The 19,386-nt window shown below is 42.0% G+C and overlaps 1 protein-coding gene across 1 annotated transcript in view; it reads right to left on the reverse strand.

Moving 5' to 3' along the window:
- The window catches only part of ADCY6 (adenylate cyclase 6), a 400,482-nt gene that overhangs the window by 131,442 nt on the left and 249,654 nt on the right, over window positions 1-19,386 (reverse strand). Inside the window, exon 16 of the mRNA XM_085600393.1 lies at window positions 9,796-9,954. Within this exon, the coding sequence (XP_085456519.1) occupies window positions 9,796-9,954 (159 nt within the window). The remainder of the gene's footprint in view (window positions 1-9,795; window positions 9,955-19,386) is intronic.

The raw sequence follows: 19,386 nt of genomic DNA on the forward strand, positions 1-19,386 counted from the left end.
AGTTAATGTGATTCGTGCACTTAAGCGTATGCTACATTGAGTGTGAGGGCAGCAACGAACATACCTTAAAACAGTCATATTGCAACTGCTAAACTAATGGTTCCTTTCTTCTTAAAAGCAGTTTGGGGAATGTCAATTTGAATTATCTAATCTAGGATTATGAAGCAGAAGTGATGTTATCAGGGAGGAGGGTACATAGTGAATCTTTATCGGATAAGTAAACGTTTTCAACACAAACTTATAGTAGCATTGTGTCCACTCTCGACATTGCTGCCATGGCCAAGGCGTTGTCATGCCAAGCCAACAAGTTTGACTTTCAGGGAGAAAAATTACAAACACTAACCAACTAGACTGTTACTACAGAATTACAATGGAAATATTAAACAATGTAACTAAATGCACTCAAAGGAAAGCAAAATTAAACAAATTAATTCCAATTGCTCCCCAATTTAGGAAAAGCACACAGTAATGAAGTCGATTCTACTGGGCAAAAAAAGTTTTCATCAAAAGTAATATAATTTTCCATTTCATACACAGCAGCACATATCACTCAAATACATGGAGACCAGGAGGAGGGCATGACGCTAGCAAATCTGAAGGGGCTGTGGGTCTGACAAATGGGAGAGTCAATTATGGATACTTTTTAAGTACCAAACTAATGGCAAAATGGAATGACCTTGAATCCATCATTTAATGTTCCACTGAAAATCTAGATACTGATCAGAGCACTGTGGAGGTTAATCGTGTAAAACTTTATTTAAAAAGAATAAAACTGGTAGAGAACCAAACAACATTAGCTGTAACTGTCTAAGCCCACGGATGCAAGAGTTTATCCAAGCTTTAAAAATCTAAAAAAGCTCAAGATGTAAGCAAGAAGGACCCTCACCCAGAGTGTGATGATGCCAAAACAAAGTACAGGGGTAAAAGCTTAAAAATGACACACTACAGACACTGGCCACATGGATCACTATAATCCAACAGTGAATGGTTCCGAAGGTCGATACAAAGGAACATGTGAGTTTAAACTTAACTCTCAAATCTAATTCGCACCACTATAAGGAATTCTCACACAACCGACTGTTAGGAAATAGGGAAACATAACATAGGCCAAACAGCCCAGAATAAATCACCTCAGAAGAACACTCAATGGACCCATGACGAAACCTCTGGTGCTCTAACATCAAGAGTGCATACTACACATTGTCACCCCCTGGGGGCTCCACTGAGAACATGTCTAACTTCTACAGTACATGAAATCTTGCTTTAGCAAGCCGAAGCAACAAAGCACATTCAATAGAGAGCAGCCTGGCATTCTATTTTGAACACAAATCCAGGGAATTTCAAGATGTCCAAAATTCGACGCAACATCTCCCGCATCCTGGCTTTAAGCATTTAGGTTTCAAAGATATTGCTAATAATTTCTCAACATCTACTTATCACTCCAAAATTATATCACAATGGATGAGTGACATAGTCAAGAGATACTGAACTATTTTCTCCATAAGAAGGAAAATACAACTTACCATGTAAGCATTTGTTTTTAGAGATTGGATGTTTGCAAGGTATTTTTCTTTTAAGAAGTTTCTAAATTCAGAAGATGTGTGACTCCTTTTGGAATACATTGGGCAGGGACACAGGACCCATGTTAGATTGGTTTTGCACAGCGGGTGAGAGTATATATGAAGTGTCAACTTAATTATTGTGACTAGAGCACAATGTTCAATGAAAAACAGAGGGCAAAAGATCAGCAAAAGACGCAGGTCTCCAGGGAAGAGAGCAGGCATATGATAATCTACAGAACTACATGCTACAAACAGATGTTTATAGGCTAAGTAATAGTATCTGTTCATAGCATGTGTGGCTGTAGATACACATGCTTAGCACACACTATAGTTCAGTGTTCTCCAGAAGCAGTGGCTACCGTGTAGATGGCTGAAACAAGTTTTTTAACACCGTCTGGCACACTACGCCCTATTGGCAGGTGAAGAAGTCCTCTAAGTAGTACTTGGTAAAGGTGTTTGGTAGTGACCAGGTGGCTGCTTTACAAATATCCACTAGTTGGGTGCTGATTAGGGGGTCCATACCCATTCATTTCTGGTGGGTAAAGTGCACCCTAGCTGGAGCAGGCAGAACCCTCTTTGCTTTATGATAGAAGGTATGAATCGTTTGACTCTCCACCTAGCTATAACTGCCTTGGAGATGGGATGTCCTCTCGGAGTCCTTGAAAAGGAGAGAAAGATATCCGATTTACAGAATGGCTGATTTGCGGAAAGGCTTAGTACATGAGAGCGATATTTAGCATCTACTCAGGGGCGTTATAACGGAAGAGTCACCCACTGAATTGCCCCCGAAAAGCACCAGAGACGAAAAATAAAATGGTAATGAAGTTAATTCATTACCATTTTATTTTTCGTCAACCCATCCTGAAACTAATGTCAGGACGGGGTGGGGCCTGCTGAATGGCAGCAGTAGCAGGGAGGGGTGGGTGAGCTGCCTCTGCACTACTTTAAAGTGCGCATGTCTCTTTTGCCAGCCGTCTTGCGACAGCCAGCCACACATGCACACTCTAAACCTCTCTAACCAAGCTGTCTGAGACAGCTGGGTTAGAGAAAGCAAAATCCTCCAGTACTCTTGTGAGCGCTGATAGTGGCTGTTATCTCCAATCCTGGTGCTGCTCTGACAGCATGAGAGCAGCACCAGGATTGGTTAGGAGAGTTGGCTGGTGCCCTGGACGTCATGAGGGAAGAAGAAGACCGGAGCAAGGAGGACGCAGCAAGCACAGTAAGTAACATTTTAATATTTTTACTTTATTTTAATAATGCATTTATTTTATGTACCCACTCAACCATAACCGATTTGCACGCCCCTCCACGCAGCATAGTTGCAAGCCGCCACTGCATCTAATGTGTGCAGTGCTCTCTCTGCAACAGAATATGGTTGTGGGAACAAGACTGGGAACTCTGTGGTTTGAATACGGCGGAAAGGTGATGTAACCTTCAGGGGGATTGGTTCTAAGAACAACTCTGTCCTTGTGGATGTGGATGAAGGGTACTTGCAGGGTGAGCGCTTGCAGGTCGATAATGCATCCAAGAGAACTGATGGCCCTCAGGAAGGTAACCTTCCAGCAGAGGAAATGAAGAGTGCATTAATATACATGTCCCAATGGTGGTCTTATGAGCCTGGTGAGGACCACATGGAGATTCAACAAGGGAGCTGGGGGTATTGTTCTCCTGAGACTCTCCATGAAAGCCTTAACTAGAATACTAAAGAGGGACAAGTGTCCATGCTCTACATGAAGGCTGTAACTGCAGCCAATTGTACGCAAGGCCTGTTTTCTGCAAAGGCAAAAGGTAAGCGATAATATCCTGTTCGGTAGGCTTTAGCAGGTCTTGGTTCTTAGAAATGTAGTGAACAAGCTTTTTCCACTTCGGGTTGTGGGTCACCTGACTTCCTTTATGATGGACATATATTCCTTGGTAAGGTTGAGGTACCTGAATTCTAGGACTTCAGGTAATAAATCACAAGATTTATCTGTCCAGGATCCAGATTCCTCACTCAATCTTGACTCTGCAAAAGCAGAATCAGCCTGAGTGCAAGTCATTTGTGATGGCTGACAGACATCTCCAGGGGGGTTGTCTTGCCATTGTTGGGGTTGCCAGAATGAGGATTAGTGATGTTTGTCTTAGTTTCCTCACCATGTAAGAAAACAGGAGAGGTGGAAAAGCAAAAGCAAATAACCCTGACCAATTCATCCATAGTGCACTGCCCATGGACTGTGGCTGAGAGTAGCTGGGAGTAATATTTGGGCTGTTTGCAATTCTCTAGTGGCGAATAGGTCTATATGTGAGGTGCCCCAACTTTAGAGTAACCGTGTAGGAAATGGGGTAGCACATGCCACTTGTGGACTTCTTGATGCGTCCTACTGAGCAGGTCTGCAATGGGGAGGTCCACCCCCTGGAGATACCCTGCAATAGGGTGAATGCTGTGGCGGAGTGCCCAATGCCAAATCCACTGGGCTAAGAGATACAGCTGAAGAGAGTGTGTGCCGCCCTGCTTCTGTAGGTAGTAAACGGTGATCATGTTGTTTATCTTAATGAGAACGAGTCAGTCCAAAATGACTTGTAAGAAGGCTTTGAGAGCTAAGTGAATGGATAGCAGCTCCACATAGTTGATATGACGACCCTGTATCTGAGGGGACCACATTCCCTGGATAGTGACGTTGTTGCGATGTGTGCCCCACTCCGTGAGAGTGCATCTGTGGTGATGGTCACTTACAGTACAGAGTTTGAAAAAAGTCTGCTGTGCAAGAAATTATTGCTGTTCTACGATTGCAGAGAGCAGTGCGCTTTGGCCTGTACCAATACTAGATCATCATAGTGACCCTTCACTTGAGACCAAGGCAATCTTGGAGGGGATGCATATGAAGCCTTGCATGTGGAACAATGGTAATGCAGGAGGCCATAAATCCTTGAAGGAACATGATAGTGTGCAGTGCACCCGGACGATCGAGCTGAAAAAGAGGTAGCAACTGCTGAGAAGCTGTGATACTCTGCTGGTTGGATTAAGCTTTCCCCATGACTGTATCCAATAAGAACCCTAAGAAAGGGTGAATTTGTAGAGGTTAAAGGTGGGACTTGGTGGTGTTCATGATGAACTCCAGGCTATGGAGCAGGGACACCACTATTGTGTGCTTGCTAGACACTACAGCATGCAACTGCTCTTGATCATCAAGGCAGAGAAATATATGAATGTCCTTCCTTCGCAAATGCACAGCCACCACTTCTAACACCCTTGGAGCTGCGGTGACCCCGACAGGAAGCACTTTGAATTTGTAATGTTGTCCACTTACCACAACGCCATGGTACAGTTGAGGAGCAGGGTGGATGGGTATGTGGAAACAGGCATCCTCTAGACTGAGCATAGTCAAGATTGAGCACAGAATATATATACAATCGTAATTGTGATATACCAAATTACTTTACTGCGTTACCCACTGGTGATGCATGTGAGTAATTAGTAGACAGTAAACGGCACAGATGTATAGTGAAGAGCATGATAATCATTCTCATATAGGTCCGTTGTTTGATCCGGCTTTACACTACACCCTTGACTTGTGAGATTTATCTACACTGGGGCTTTGAGGTCAGTCTACAGGGATTTTTTCATGCACAGACTTATTTAAAGAGATGTTTCCTAAACAAATTGAATTGTTGTATGTCTTTCTGTAGAGTGCCATATAATTAGATACAGAATTAATTTGATGGGTCCCACTAAGATCCATAATGTGGTGAGTTCAGTATAAATTTCATGTTATAATCTCACTAAAAAGATTAAACATTATGTTGAGTGGGCCTCATGTTTCCTCTCATAGGCGACCCATTTTTCAGACGACTATTTCTGATGAGACCCTGTTCATAACCGTAGGGTCGAAACGTCGATACTTGAACCACTGGTCATTGACTGTTTGTGTTGATATCCATTAGGACTGCGATTCAAAGCAGGATCCTATTTGTTTATTTAGAGGATATCAGGGATCATTACCCTATGTTGCATTCTATTTTTAATTGTATATAATCACTTGTGCACTTCACTTTCACTGCATCATCTGCACTTTCTGACTTTTTAGGATAAACATATATCCTTCACCTATGTGATGTTTTTGAATATATGTAAAGATTGCAAATTGGATTATGTAGGCCTGCATACTGTATCTATTACAAGAAATTGAATGGTTTGCTTTAATCATGGTACCTCGAATTGAGTTTGGGCAGGTACCCATATTCAAAAACAGTCCCACAGGAGAATTTTGATTATTTTTCTATCTCAGTGTGGGACATCTTTTGGGGCACTGGCTTGCTGAAATGTGCCTTTAAAGGCATACTCACAACCCTGGGCATGGTCTTGGTGCAAGGGCTGGTCTTCAGCGCCGAGTCAACAACCTCCATTTCCCCATTTTCAGACTGATTTGAGGACACGGTTTCCGAACTGGGTGTTTGTACGGCCAAGAGACCAGATGGGCCAGCGTCTTTCTGCTCTAAAGTGCCAAGAAAATTATCTGCCCCATAGATGTCCTGGGTTTCCGAGGTGTTTTACTGGTAACTCCTCCTTTGTGCCCAGCAGCGTTACCTTTGATACTTTTTTTGGTACTGAAGACAAGGCTAGACGGACAGGAGCTGTGGCCGTGGTCAGGGTACTGATACAAATTGCACTCCTCGTGCTGGCCTGCCCACGAATATTTCAAATGGCGAGACTGCTAATTTTGAAAGGGTATCATTTCGTCATACGTGCAGCATTCTCTTATAGTTGTCCCTGTGCATCAACAACGGTCTTTGGTGCTGCCGAAGTTGGTCACATGTTGGCGAGACTAAAGTACCAGCGCTTTAGAAGAGATGAGATTGAAAAGTAACCGACTGGGGTGACAAAAACGTGTTCAAGACATAAACTCAGAGACCACTTTATAAATGTCCAAACCAGATGGCATGAAAAAACAAACTAACATGAAATAGGTGCCGATTCGCAATGTACACCAACAAACATGCTCAGGACACACATTTTTAATCACTGATGTATAAGAGTCATGAACATGATCAACTCTAGTATCGTAATGTCCACAAATGCTTCAATGACTAACTCTCTTGAGTCTTCTCAATCTTACTTTGAGCCCTCTATTCTAAGGAGTTCACATGGTGCAATTAATGCCCAATTCACAAAATAGTGTGATATTATAGTACTGTTCCAACAGAGTGGGAAAATGATTGCACTACATTAGAGCCTTTACCACAACCAGTCAAAATAAATGACTCGAATTGGGGTGCAATGGTGACACAGGAGGAAATCCTTAGACCTAGTACATAAACTAAGAAGCCAGCTTTCCTAAAGGTCCCAGACAAGTTAAAAGTTTGTTTCGGGAACATGCAATGATTAGAAACCTTATTAGATGATAAATACGTAATGGAACTTGTGACATTCAACACAGTATTATTTCAGGAGCATCAGAGTGTAAAGGAGTATTAATTACCCAAGTTGTGTGCTGTTAGTGTCAATAAAGGAGCCCACAAAGGGAAGGCCAAATAAAATGAAAGTAAGGCATAAAGGTGGACTTGCCACATTGATAACTTCAAACTTTGAAATAGTTTGCATTGTTCTACTCAAGTTGGGGGAACACCAATACCTTATTGCTTCTGTAGGTTAACTCTCAGTTTTAGGAGGCTGCACCATTGACAGCTTTCCCCTGTTGCAGTTCTCCAGCTCAAATATGAATATACCAGTCTATGGTTTCCTTCATGTGAGTTCCATGTCAGCAGCTGAAATGCCCTAGAGACCTACATGACCATATCAGCACTTTCATTTTGAGGAACGCACAATCTCACTCAAGTTCTCCAATCCCTCCACACAAGGAATACCAAGGAGCCTCAGAAGTATTTCCCTCATTGTGCTATGCCTTTCATTTTGCATTACATTCAGACTACAGATGTCAGAGCATCTGTCCTTGAAGTCATCATGATTTTTCAACATTTTCATCCGCTCATGTAACTGTCCCTCCACGATCTAGGTCTTGGTGTTGGCCCACTTTTGCTCTTAGCGACTCCAAGCTCCCCTAAATTGTAAATACTTTACAATCTATATTACCAATCTTCTCACTCATTTCTTTAAGTAGGTTGTGGTGTAATGCCTCAACACTGTGTTAGTTTGGCTGTGCGTGGGTCTAACGAGTCACTCTTCCGCTGAGAGGTAAAGAAGTCTTAAGGGCCCGGTGTTTTTGTCTTTCAGCTCCTTAGGTGACATAGTGTGCAATGGTTTAAAGAGCTACTCAGGAGAATTTGGCCGAAAATGTACTATGAGCAGCTGTCAGCAGGAAAGCATTTCCTCCAGGCCTCCCGGTTTAGGCCTGTAATCAGTACAACACGCCTCGCCTCTTCTCAATACTTACTGCATTGCAACATGAGTGGCAGGGACAAATGCCTCCACTTCTTTGGAACAGTTTCTTGGGTACTGCTCCCGCTGTTTCAGGAGCCTCCATCCTCCACTTTCTAAGCCTAAACTCTCTATCTTGTCATGTCTTTTTTCCTCCCGGATGTGTCACAGCCTAAGCTATCATTGCATGTGCTACCTGGAGCCACCATCTTGCTGTAGTCAGTAGCAGAGGTAGTTCTAGTGAATAATTTTTCAGTTTTTCCAAGACATGTTGGCTATTGGAAAAAAAGAAAAATTCCCATTATGTCACAATAGGAAAAAAAGCCAATTATTAAAGGTGATTCCCCACTTTCAATAACTCTGCCCTCTGCCCAAAGTTTATTCTGCAACAAATTTGGCAAAATCCATGGGAAGTAATTTTCATTTGTGATGTTTGGTTAAGATAGGTTGACGGGAAGAAAAGTTGTTAGACAGCCAACATTTTTGGGAGTGCTAATCTATCATTTCAATCTATGAAGGATAACCAATACCTAAAAAACATCCTGCGAGTAGTCAGTCCAGTCACACTAGGAAGAGTAGGAAAGCAGCGCCATGTAAGACCGTCCATCTGCAATCAAATGCATTCAGCACTGCACACCTGGTGCACTGAGAAAAGGCAAAAGGACAACTACACTTCAGAAGCAGTTAGCACAGGCGCACTTTGGGGCACTCAAGACTGACACAGCAATTTAACTAAGGACTTGTAAACTTGGTACCCAGAATAAGGTACTGCCCTCCTTTCCATAGCAATAGGTCACACTCCTCTCTCTTTCATCCTTACACACTCTTTCCCCAAGGGCCTAGAATTGGTCTCTTACCAGGTTTCAAATGCAATTAACAGAACATTTATAAAAAAAATTAATTACAGCACATAGAAGCAAACATGAGCAGCAAGAGGAAAGACACTGCATGAAGGCCATTGGGCTTTCTGCACTGAGCTGATAAATCTGCAGTTCACAATGTTTTAGAAATGTGGAAACATTTCATGTCTGCTGTTGAATCTGCTGATGCTTACAATGACCCACACCCTTGTCCTTGGGCTCTCGATGTTATCGGCTCTGTATGCCTTCAGCCCTACACTCCCTTCCCATGAAGCAGCAGTGGTCTTTGTTAACCCTCTGAACCTTACGAAAATTTAGAAAGGGTGTCTTCACTCAATTTCAGTGCTTGCCATGCCCTTTTATTCTGGGTTCTGCTCTGTGCTGCCGTAGACTCTTTCCTCTGCTACATGCTCTATATTGTTGGGCCGCTCCACTCAACTCTTGAAACAGCACTGTGGACCGAACAGAGGACTCTCTTCTTTGTTGCCCCAAGACTACAGCGCCTACACGCGATACTACACACGATGACGCTGGACCGGAGGGAGGGGGACAACACTCTGAGAAGTTTGTTCATTTGTATGTTTATTCATAGTAGTCCGTAATATATGTTGGCACATGATGCGGGCATGTCCAACAGTGGATGCACTGACTTTCCAATTGTCATAAATGCCAGACTGTGAGAGGTCACTATATATCCTACACTATGATGTGTACTGATGATGTGTATCCTGTATCATTGTAAACTGTTGAAATGCCAATAGAGATTAGTTAAAAATAAAAATAAAAATAGAACTTGACCGTTCCTCTGCCACACGCTCTAGCCTACGCTAAGTGCCTCTGTATTAGGGGGAAGTTGCAAGTGAGACAACTCTTTCCTGGTCCCCACAGTTAATCTGACCTCTACTGTGTGCTCCTTTTCCATTCTGCTGGGATGACTATTGCCTTTTCACCAATCCTTATGCATTCTTCCTTGAGCTCCTTTCCCTAGAGAAGACAATGGTCCTGGATCCGCCCTCCATACCTCAGGAAAGTTGCAGGCGGGGCCACTTCCCTCACAGGGCGAGAGCTCCATGTCCAGGGAGTAGTTCAGGCTCTGGATGTGACAGGCGTTGATGGCTTCAGGAGTGCTGTTCAGCTCTCTGGCCGCACAAACGGACAAAGGAAGATGGCTGCAGGCAAACTGGAGATGAAGCACAGAAAAATATGGAGTAAGAAAGAGAAAAACAAGGGATACAAAATAAAACTGACACAAACAGATTGGCAAGGGAAAACGAAACCAATTACAAATGGTTTTGTAGCTTTAAGCACAGGTTTACATGATATGCATTTTCCAACATCTAATGGTTAAGTCACAAAGTGTTTATTTACAAATTTATGACCCGATTTAGAATTTGGTGGATTGGTTCCTAAGTTACAAACGTATTTATAGTCATGACCGATCCTAAGGTCTCTTGTTGCAAGCAAGATATGGGACTGACTGCCTTACATTAAGTGTAATAAATTGACGACATGGAGGGCGGCATCTATGCTAGAGGTTCGAGATATCCATATAAAAAAGTCCCCTTTAGCTTCTCTGTAGGTAAATTAATGTATGTATTGGGGTAGTTTATAGAGAAGCTATTCCAAAGAAAGGATGGTTATTCTCACCACTTTCACTTGCATGCTTCATCATCGGGTACCTCCTCACTCTGACCATCCTATTGAGACATTGTGGGGTTAGAGGCCTTTTGTGTACTCTTGTGTAAAGACAAATAAGGTCAAGGACACGGATGCCCCTAGGCTTGGGGGGGAGGAGGGTGCCGGCAATTATGTTTGCTGACGACACTCTTCTCCTCTCAAAATCACCTATGGGCATCCAGCGTGTTCTCTCCGGCTTTGAGTCCTTTTGTATTAGTCGAGGGTTGGAGATCAATGCACTGAAAACCAAGTTCATGATCTTCAACCCTCCGAAGACCACTCGCCCAAATCCCTGCATAGGCTCTACCACACTTGAGAGAGTCCACACTTTTGACTATCTAGGGGTAACCCTGGGTGAGGACTTGGCGTGGTATCCCCAGCAAATCAAGTCTCAGCTAAGATTGGTGCAGATGACCGGGGGAATCTTGAAACTCGCGAACAAGTCGACCATTAGGCCGATTGGACCACCCCTTGAAAACTATAAATCCCAAGCCAGGGGAGCAGTAATGTATGGGGGAGAATTATGGGGCCACGCTTGCCATGCGAAAATCACACTAGCTGAAAACAAGTTTTTAAGACAAATGCTGGCCCTTCCCCCTAGCACTCCATTACTCCCACTGAGATTAGACCTAGGCTTGCGACCAATTGCCCAGGAACTGGGTATTAAACCCATTAGATTCTGGAGAAGGCTTTGGGTAATCCGAGAACTAATCAATTATAGGCAGGAGTTGATCGAGATTCTAGACTCTCAAATGATCAAGAAGATACCCTGGCTCATGTACGTCAAGTCCGAAAGCAGGCGGATAGGACTGCCGGGCATTTGGGATGATCCTGCCACGCACTGCATTGCAATTTCTAAAAACCAACTTTCCACACTGTTCTATGAGAGCAAGCTTGAGCAGACCATACTCAAAGTAGAGGCGGGTGCCCTAATAGATGTTTTTCTCTCTAGCAAGTGTGTTTATTTTCAAGAACCTTTCCTGGACGATATATTTCCCGTGCTTGCCAGGAAATTGTTCTTGCAATGGAGATACAGTACATTACCACTAAGGGCATTCACATGTGGTTGGTCAACCAACTCCATTCTAAAATGCCCTGGCTGCTCCTGCAATCTAGAGAATGACTTGCACGTTCTATTCTTCTGCCCGGCTTATCGCAATATCCGGAGATATTGGCTTGTCCCACTGTGTAGGAACCTGGGGTTTGTAGGTTGTTTGCCGGCATATAGGATACTTAAAACTGATGTGAATAGACCAATTGTATTCGCTGTTGCAAAATTCCTGCTAGCAATGTGGACCAAGAGAAGGAAATTGCTAACGATTGAGTCGCCTTCAGTTTAGATGTACCTCTCTTTCTGCTCAGTCTATGATGTTTTTTTTAATAATACTAATTAATTAATTGATTTTTAGACTGATTAACCAGGTTCTAATGGTTCCAATTTTTGTCGTTTTATTCCACATATTCATGGTTGATTGCATAATATAGGAACAATGAATTCTAGATGTCTTACCTTTTTTAGATATTTTTTATATGCGTTTTAAATAGAGTGACGCACCCTTTTACAAGAGGTAGGAGCGATGGGAATTATACCAAAGGAAAATAGTCACATGGGACTATTCAAAGAATTTTATAATCCTATGAAATGAATTGACTGTCTCTGTAATTGATGTTTTGTATTGTACCTATATTTTATCTATTTCTTTTTTTTTTTTCTTCTTTTATGGCAAATATGCCGAAATAAAGACAAGATTGATTGATTGATTGTAAAGAGAAATATAGAGTAAAATGAATTTAACTCCAAAGTGAGTAGTGGAATATTCTCATCTAATGTGACTCCCTGTGGCTGCAGGTTGCATGAATGGGACCACAAGAATTAAAAATGCGCGAAAAGTGGTTAAATCATTTTATTCTTTATAGAAAAACCTCTCCCACTGCTAACAGCTCCCAAGGGAGCTCACTACATATCAACAGAATGGTCAAAGGGAGGAGGTACCTGAGGATGAAGCATGCCTCTAGGTGAGTGAGGGTACCCTCCTTTTTAGGAATACCCTATAGAATTGGTTCCTAATATTTTGACGGGCCTTCCCAAACCCTGCCCCCTGACATCACTCCTGGCATCAGCAGACACTGGCTAATTTCTATGACTTGGACCTCAAAACAAAACACACAAATTATACAATGTTTTATTTAACTCACAAAAAAATACAAAAATAGACATTTTAATTCTAATGGGAAGTTTGCCCTTTTCAAAATGTGGTTTTATTTCTAAAAGACAATAATAATTTGCCTAACCACTTGTTCTTTTTTTATGCTAAGGAATGCTCTTTTTTTTGTGGGAACTTACCGGTGTTTCAAATGAGACCACCAATTGTCCAGACTACAGGTTGTTGTGCTCCCACGAATCAAGCCAACGATGTCAACTTAATCTGTAGCCTCCAATTTCACATTATGTTAAATTTACAGAGCATTTTAAATTTTACATTTTATGTATACTTTATATGCCAATATTATTACATTTTTTAAGCAGACGTGTACTGAGTTGAGACCATGGTTTGGAATCCTATACCAACACACATCGGGCAGGTCCATAATGCAACTCCACCTTTCAGGCTAGGATGAGCACTGGTATTGCAACTCATATAATTTTGAATGGTCATTGAAATGTTAGGCCTTCTTTTCCTTGTCTGAGTGACAATAGTGACTGCCACAAGGTGTGATTGAGACAGCTCTACGGCTGGCCTGGCATTAGAACCAGAGTCCTTAACTCCTATTCTGGGGGCTGATGGAAAGTGTCCCGATTACCTAAAAATGTTATGAGAAATGATGAAGAGGAGGCCTTAGTCTTGTGTCCCTAAGCTACAAAAAGCTGCATAGTTCTACTGAATTCTAGTCCTTTTCACTAGTCCTCTTGAAATATTAACACAGAGTTAAATTGTCAGTTCGATTTTAGGACTGCCCAGTCGGTGCAATACGAACGAGAAACAACAATGGAAGTTACAGGAGGAAAATTATTAACAAAATGCGACAATGAGCCCTAATGAGTTCAATATTGTCATAACCGGCTAATCAACCAACAGAACATGTACTGCACTAACTCTTGTACAGATGAATGCCAACAGCAAACAACTATTCAACTAATTAACAGAAGGTCACATTTGTACCTGGGTCCACTGCAAAGTAACATCTGGGGTGACTGTGTCAGGGGAGTTTTCTATGAACTCAGCATGTGAGACACAAAGAATGACCAGCTGCAGATGTGGCATGGTTGTTGTGGTGACTCGCCAGTTTGCTCAGCTGGAGGGAGTAGTGGGTTTTACACATGTATCTGAGATGGGAACAGCAGTGTCCAAGAGCTGAAACTCCTCATAAGGATTACACTGCCTACTGCACACAACCATGACTGGTTTCTTGGTCCTATGCTACACAAACTGATCACCAGAAGGGGAGTTAATACAATGAAAAGAGAGACGTGTAGAGGATTCTTAGGGACCACGTAGTTTGCAGGTTTCCAAATTCATAGTGGCAAAGTATTCTACAGCTTAGGGGAACTGTGGTCTCTGACGCACACAGAAGAGTGGCTTGGCTGAAGCAATATGCACCAGCTGCAGAGGGTGAGCATGATAAGTATGAAGGTCGCGATAAGAGTGAATTTCCGTAATCAAGCAAGGACAGGATAATCTCAGTCTCTATTATCTGGTCTATATTATCTTTCTGGCCACCCAAGTTTCTGAAATAAAGGGCAACAGTGTTCTCAGTGTCAAGACACAAATCTGCATATTTCCTCTGAAGGGCTTTACCCTGATGAATTATCTTCTCTCTCTTTAGAAAGAGGTTTGTTGTCTGAATGAGGCACCAGGGCCTCTTAGTGTCTCTCGTCCCCGAGTCAGGGGATGGAACAGCACGACCCAACCAGTATGCACAGCTTTTGAAGCCTCGACATTGTACAGGCATCATATTCAAACTCATCTTTTCACACAAGACACCTATTCCTCTCATTCTAGTTCCATGTATACCATCCAACAACAGTACTGAGGAAATAACCTGAAGGGAGTGGAGTTCATACATTGTGAAATCCAGAAAACCTAGGCAAATAAAGAAATACTGAAGCAAGTAGGCAAAGCAGTGTGTAGAAAATGTAATGAATAAGGATATCACAAAAAAAAGCCTACAGGCCAGACAACACACCAAACCCACAAGAAAGGGGGTACTAACTGAGGGCACTGCAGTGTAACACAAAACTATGTTCAAGCAGTGATCCTGTGGCAGCAGAAGAAATAACAGTATGTGGGGTTGCATGGATGGATGGGGGCTTCCAATTTCACACAGTCAACAGAGAAGCGAGTTCTATAATAAACACATTAACATGCATAGCATGTTTGCGTAAAACAAAGCACTTCAAAGAGCTTCACACCTTGAAAATTTATGGAGAATTTTAAAATAGTTTAGATTTTACAGTGGTTAATTTCAATGTGACTGTAACACAAATCATTTAACAATCGGTTTGTAGTTTATATTGTTACAGCTCACAAGCAATGCACTCTACTCGCAGTTAGTGTTTGGTTCAAAATGTTATTTTTTCTTCTTTGATGTCTTTGCTTTGATTTAGAGCGTGCACGGAACGACTTGTGCTCAGGTCCTTGAAACTGAAAATGCCCCCGGACACAGTAATCCCCTAAAATGATGTACTGTCTTCATCATTAGAATGGTAATCTGTGTACGTGTCCTAAATAGAAAAATGTGTGAGACTAGTAATTAAGTTTCTATTAAAGGACACTGGACTCCTTTCTTGCAGGTAGGCAGGTTGGTGGATCGTGTGCAAATCTACAAGACTACCATCTGCAAACAGATTGCTAAAGGAAAGGAAAGTATTGCATTTCCAGCAATTGTTGCTGATCTACAATCTATCATGCATGCAACAGTATGAGATTAAAGAACACAAGGCCACTTTCTTGCATCTGGGGAGGCAGGTGGATCGCATGCGAACCTACAAGACTACCATTTGAAAAACAGATTGCTACAGGTAAGTAAAGTTTCCCATTTGCTGAATGTACTGTCGTAGATCACATACTGTGCTTAGATTGTAAAGCACTACTTCCTTTACCCCTAAAGCGGTGAATTGCAAAAAAAGTAATGAAGAGTGTCTTAAGAACAGTCTGGCCAACCTGGCCTGTATGTCCGCAGTCGTATTTTGTGAACTGATGACCATGTGGGAGCTTTGCAGAGGTCAGCTAATGGAATCATTCCTAGAAAATCCATTGTGGCCTCAATTCCACAAGTAGAGTGTATGCCTGAGGTAGCTGTAAGTGTGTTTTTTGCTCTAGCATCTAACATTCGGATATATTTAACAATTCACCAAGCAATCTCTAACAGCATTTGTTTTTCCTAAATGTGGTGGGGGAATCGGCTAGAAAAAGTGGTTTTGCTTTACAATGTGGATGTGTACCATCAATGCAATACAAAAAAGCTCATTTAACATCCAGTGTGTGTAAAGATCTTTCTGCTAAAGTCTGTAGATTGGTACAAAATGTAGGCAATTCAATTAATATGCAAAGGAGATACAACTTCGGGTAGAAAATATGGGGGAGTAGATAAAAGTATCCAGTCCATGTGTACCCGCAAGTAAAGCTCTTAAGTGGACAAGGACCGAAGATCACTACTGGTGAGTAGAATGTTTTTTACCACTGGAAACACAACCATGTGAGGTGTTGTAACTAGCAGGAATGTAATGGTTCAAAAGGTAATAGCATTAATCCTGTCATTGCTATAATTACATTCCAAGTAAATGCTGGGAAACTCTGCGTTGAATCATCCTTTTTAATCACTCCACAAAAACCTCAATGACGGGAATTCTCAAAATAGATCGGTGTAGTCTGTTCTGTAGGTAAGAAAGCACTGCCACGCATGTGCTCTTATGGATGCATAACCCAAGTTGACCTTTATACAATTAGAAAAAATGGCTTTGACCGACACCATAAACAGATCCTGATGCACAAAAGCACAGTTCTGCAGAAACTTCAACTCTGCTACATAACAAGCACTATTAGTGGAGAAACATACTTCACTGAGAACAAGTATGCCTTCTTAGGGAAGCTGCAAATCAAATAATTCGAAGAGGTCAGTTCCAAATTGAGAGAATTGAGATTGGGATGGAGAAGCAGACCCTGATGAAGTATGCAGTTGGGGAAGTTTACAAGATGGATGGATATCTCTAGCATAAATGAGAATCATGCTTGACACACCCTCATGAGCTCTATGTCGCTTCACACATTCTGCAAAATGCATATGGTATCAGTGTTGATTTACTGTTTCCCGAGTCTTCTGACGGTTCTGCTCGGAGGATCTACAGGGTCTTTGTCCACACTAGCAGATTGTCTGCCAGCCGGCTGCTAAATATAAAATGCTTGCCTTATCAATGGCATTTGAGGAAAATATGTGCCTCTTTTCTACTGAGTGCAGTACATGGTGTTCATGTGTCCATGCGATTCAAAACCACCTTCATTTTTTAAAGCATTATAAAGCGTTCATAGTCAACTAAATTGGCTTTAGTTTTAGCACATTTATCTGCAACTCCCTATTTCTGTGTGGTGACTTGCAAGATTTTGTCACGAGTGAAAAATAATCCATGCACTGGATGAATGCCTTTTGTGCACAGTGTGCACAAGCATAGATTCAGACAATACAAGCCCTCTTCTAGGGGGTGGGATGTTGTAGTGCATCTTTATAATGGAGTTCCACCCAGGGTGTGACCTGCTAGCATTCATAGGGTCTTTAAAGATATCTGGCATAATCTTTAGGATGGTCCTCAACATAAAGAGAAAATCAATTGTCTTATATGCAAGAAGGAGTTTCAATTAAGAATGATCTCGCTCTTCCACTTTAATGGTTGGTCCATGGTGGAAAGCTGCACACTAAAGGACAGAATCATATAAAGAGGTTTGTTTTCAGCATAGTCCTGGTTTCAAGGTTGAAACAAAATTCTATGCTGAAGTATAGTTGGACACAGACTCTGGCAGATTTTTCTGTGGCTCTTTTCAGGGTTTAACTTCTTCAGTGGCTTGGTGAGGTGATTTTTCCATGATGATCCCCTTTTCGGAGCCAGGCTTCTGATTCACTTGTTTCTTCTTTCAAGGCTGTTCCTTGTCGTTCAGCAAAGCTCCTTTTGTGTCCATTCCTCCTGAAGTCTGTCCTTTTTGTCTATGCAGGTAGGTATGGAGCGAACCTTATCTGTTCTACGTGTATTCTTTGCCTTGGGTGGAGTAGGTCTATTTTGGTGCTCTGGAAATTTGTGCTCTCCGAATTTAGAGTCTTATTCAAGTGTAGGGAATTAGCTCTGCTCCACTTTGTCGACATTTATGTTGCTGAACGGGTCAAAGTCTTACCCTTCAGCACCAAAATTCAACATCATCAAATTCATTGTCTAAGACCCTGGGCACCCAGGGTGGGTGTGGTAGGGTCCTGATGCGTCATTAAAACATAGTGTGCCCACTGTTGTACCAAATAACCTTTCTGTAAAAGAAATGATAACACATCGAACGCTTGAGTTATGATCTATCAGCAAGCATCATTGCAGACCATCTAAGGCATGCCAAAGGAATCTAGTATTAAAGTCTAAGCAGAATTTAAAAGGTGCTTATTCCAGGACATCCCCTGAAATTAGACATTCTCATACGACCTGTCGTTAGGGTTTTCTGTCACAGAAATTAAAAGTAAAAAAAATGCTATTATGAATTTTGCTCTACAACAGCATTGGTGCCTCTGGTGTCAAGTGTATTGTTTCAGAGACCTAGTTTTTGATAAAGAACTCTCAAACGGCTCCAAAAGGGATGGAGCAAAAAATATATTTAAGATGGATTTGGTGTCCTGGTGTAATGAGGGCTTCAGCTGTATGATAATCAATTGCATGCACATTAGAAACAAAGTAAATACTTCTAAGGAAAACAAAGGGTAATATTCCAATTTCAGAGGTGACAGAAGAGTGCACTGCAGAGTCTCTACAACATATGGTGCAAACATAACATGTTCAAGAGCTCTGCTATAGGCTCAAACTAGAAGAACACAGTGGGCTTTCAGGGAAGGGGTTTAGCAATAGGTCAGACGAGAAGGAAAAGTGAGAAGGAAAATAAAGTGTGGGATAAGGAGAGCTGAGCAACTGGCTGGAGGGGGCAAAGCAATTGAGATAGATGAGAAAAAGGTAGATAAGCCTCCTGTATGAAAGTGTGACAAAGAAGGCAAAGGAGAAGAGAAGAATAAGTTACCTACATGTGGTAAAGCTCCTTCTAGTGAATATTTGATCTAACCACAAATTACTCACTTTGTGAATCACCACCATCCTGGAGCGCTGCAGAAATCATACCAGTCTTCAAAAAGGGCTCTCAGGAATCACCAAATAATTATAGACCTATTAGTCTTATAGATAGCCTGCAAAAGGTATTCTGCAGACAGCTATTGAGCAAATTGCAGGATTGGATTATGGAGAAAGATATCTTGTCTCCACTACAGGCAGGGTTCAGATCTAGGATGAATTGCACGCTCGATCAGGTATTTTGTTTTTGTAATATCTTTTGGAAGACAAAGTTGATCAACAGGAGCTACTTGTATGTAGCCTTTGCTGATTTATGCTCGACTTTCAATCTCATTTCATGAAACAGCTTTGGGTAGTACTGAATTGAATATGCTACTTCCCAGTATGCATCTGTTCTTGGCATGTAGGGCTGCTGACATTCATATCTGTGCATAGATCGCCGCCTAGTGTTGGGTCCGGATGTTTGCACGTTGTTGTCCTGGAAGAGTCTTCGAAGTATCCTTGGATAGGTGACTCCTCCCCTGGACTACAGTGCGCATGGGCATCCTCTCCATCCTCAGATTGTTTTTCGCCATTGTGGCAGTGATGGAGTAGATACAGAAAGTGATGACCATGCTTGCAGTAATTCTGAGA

The sequence above is a fragment of the Triturus cristatus genome, chromosome 4_2, assembly GCF_964204655.1.
Source record: "Triturus cristatus chromosome 4_2, aTriCri1.1, whole genome shotgun sequence".
In the NCBI taxonomy this organism is placed as follows: Eukaryota; Metazoa; Chordata; class Amphibia; order Caudata; family Salamandridae; genus Triturus; species Triturus cristatus.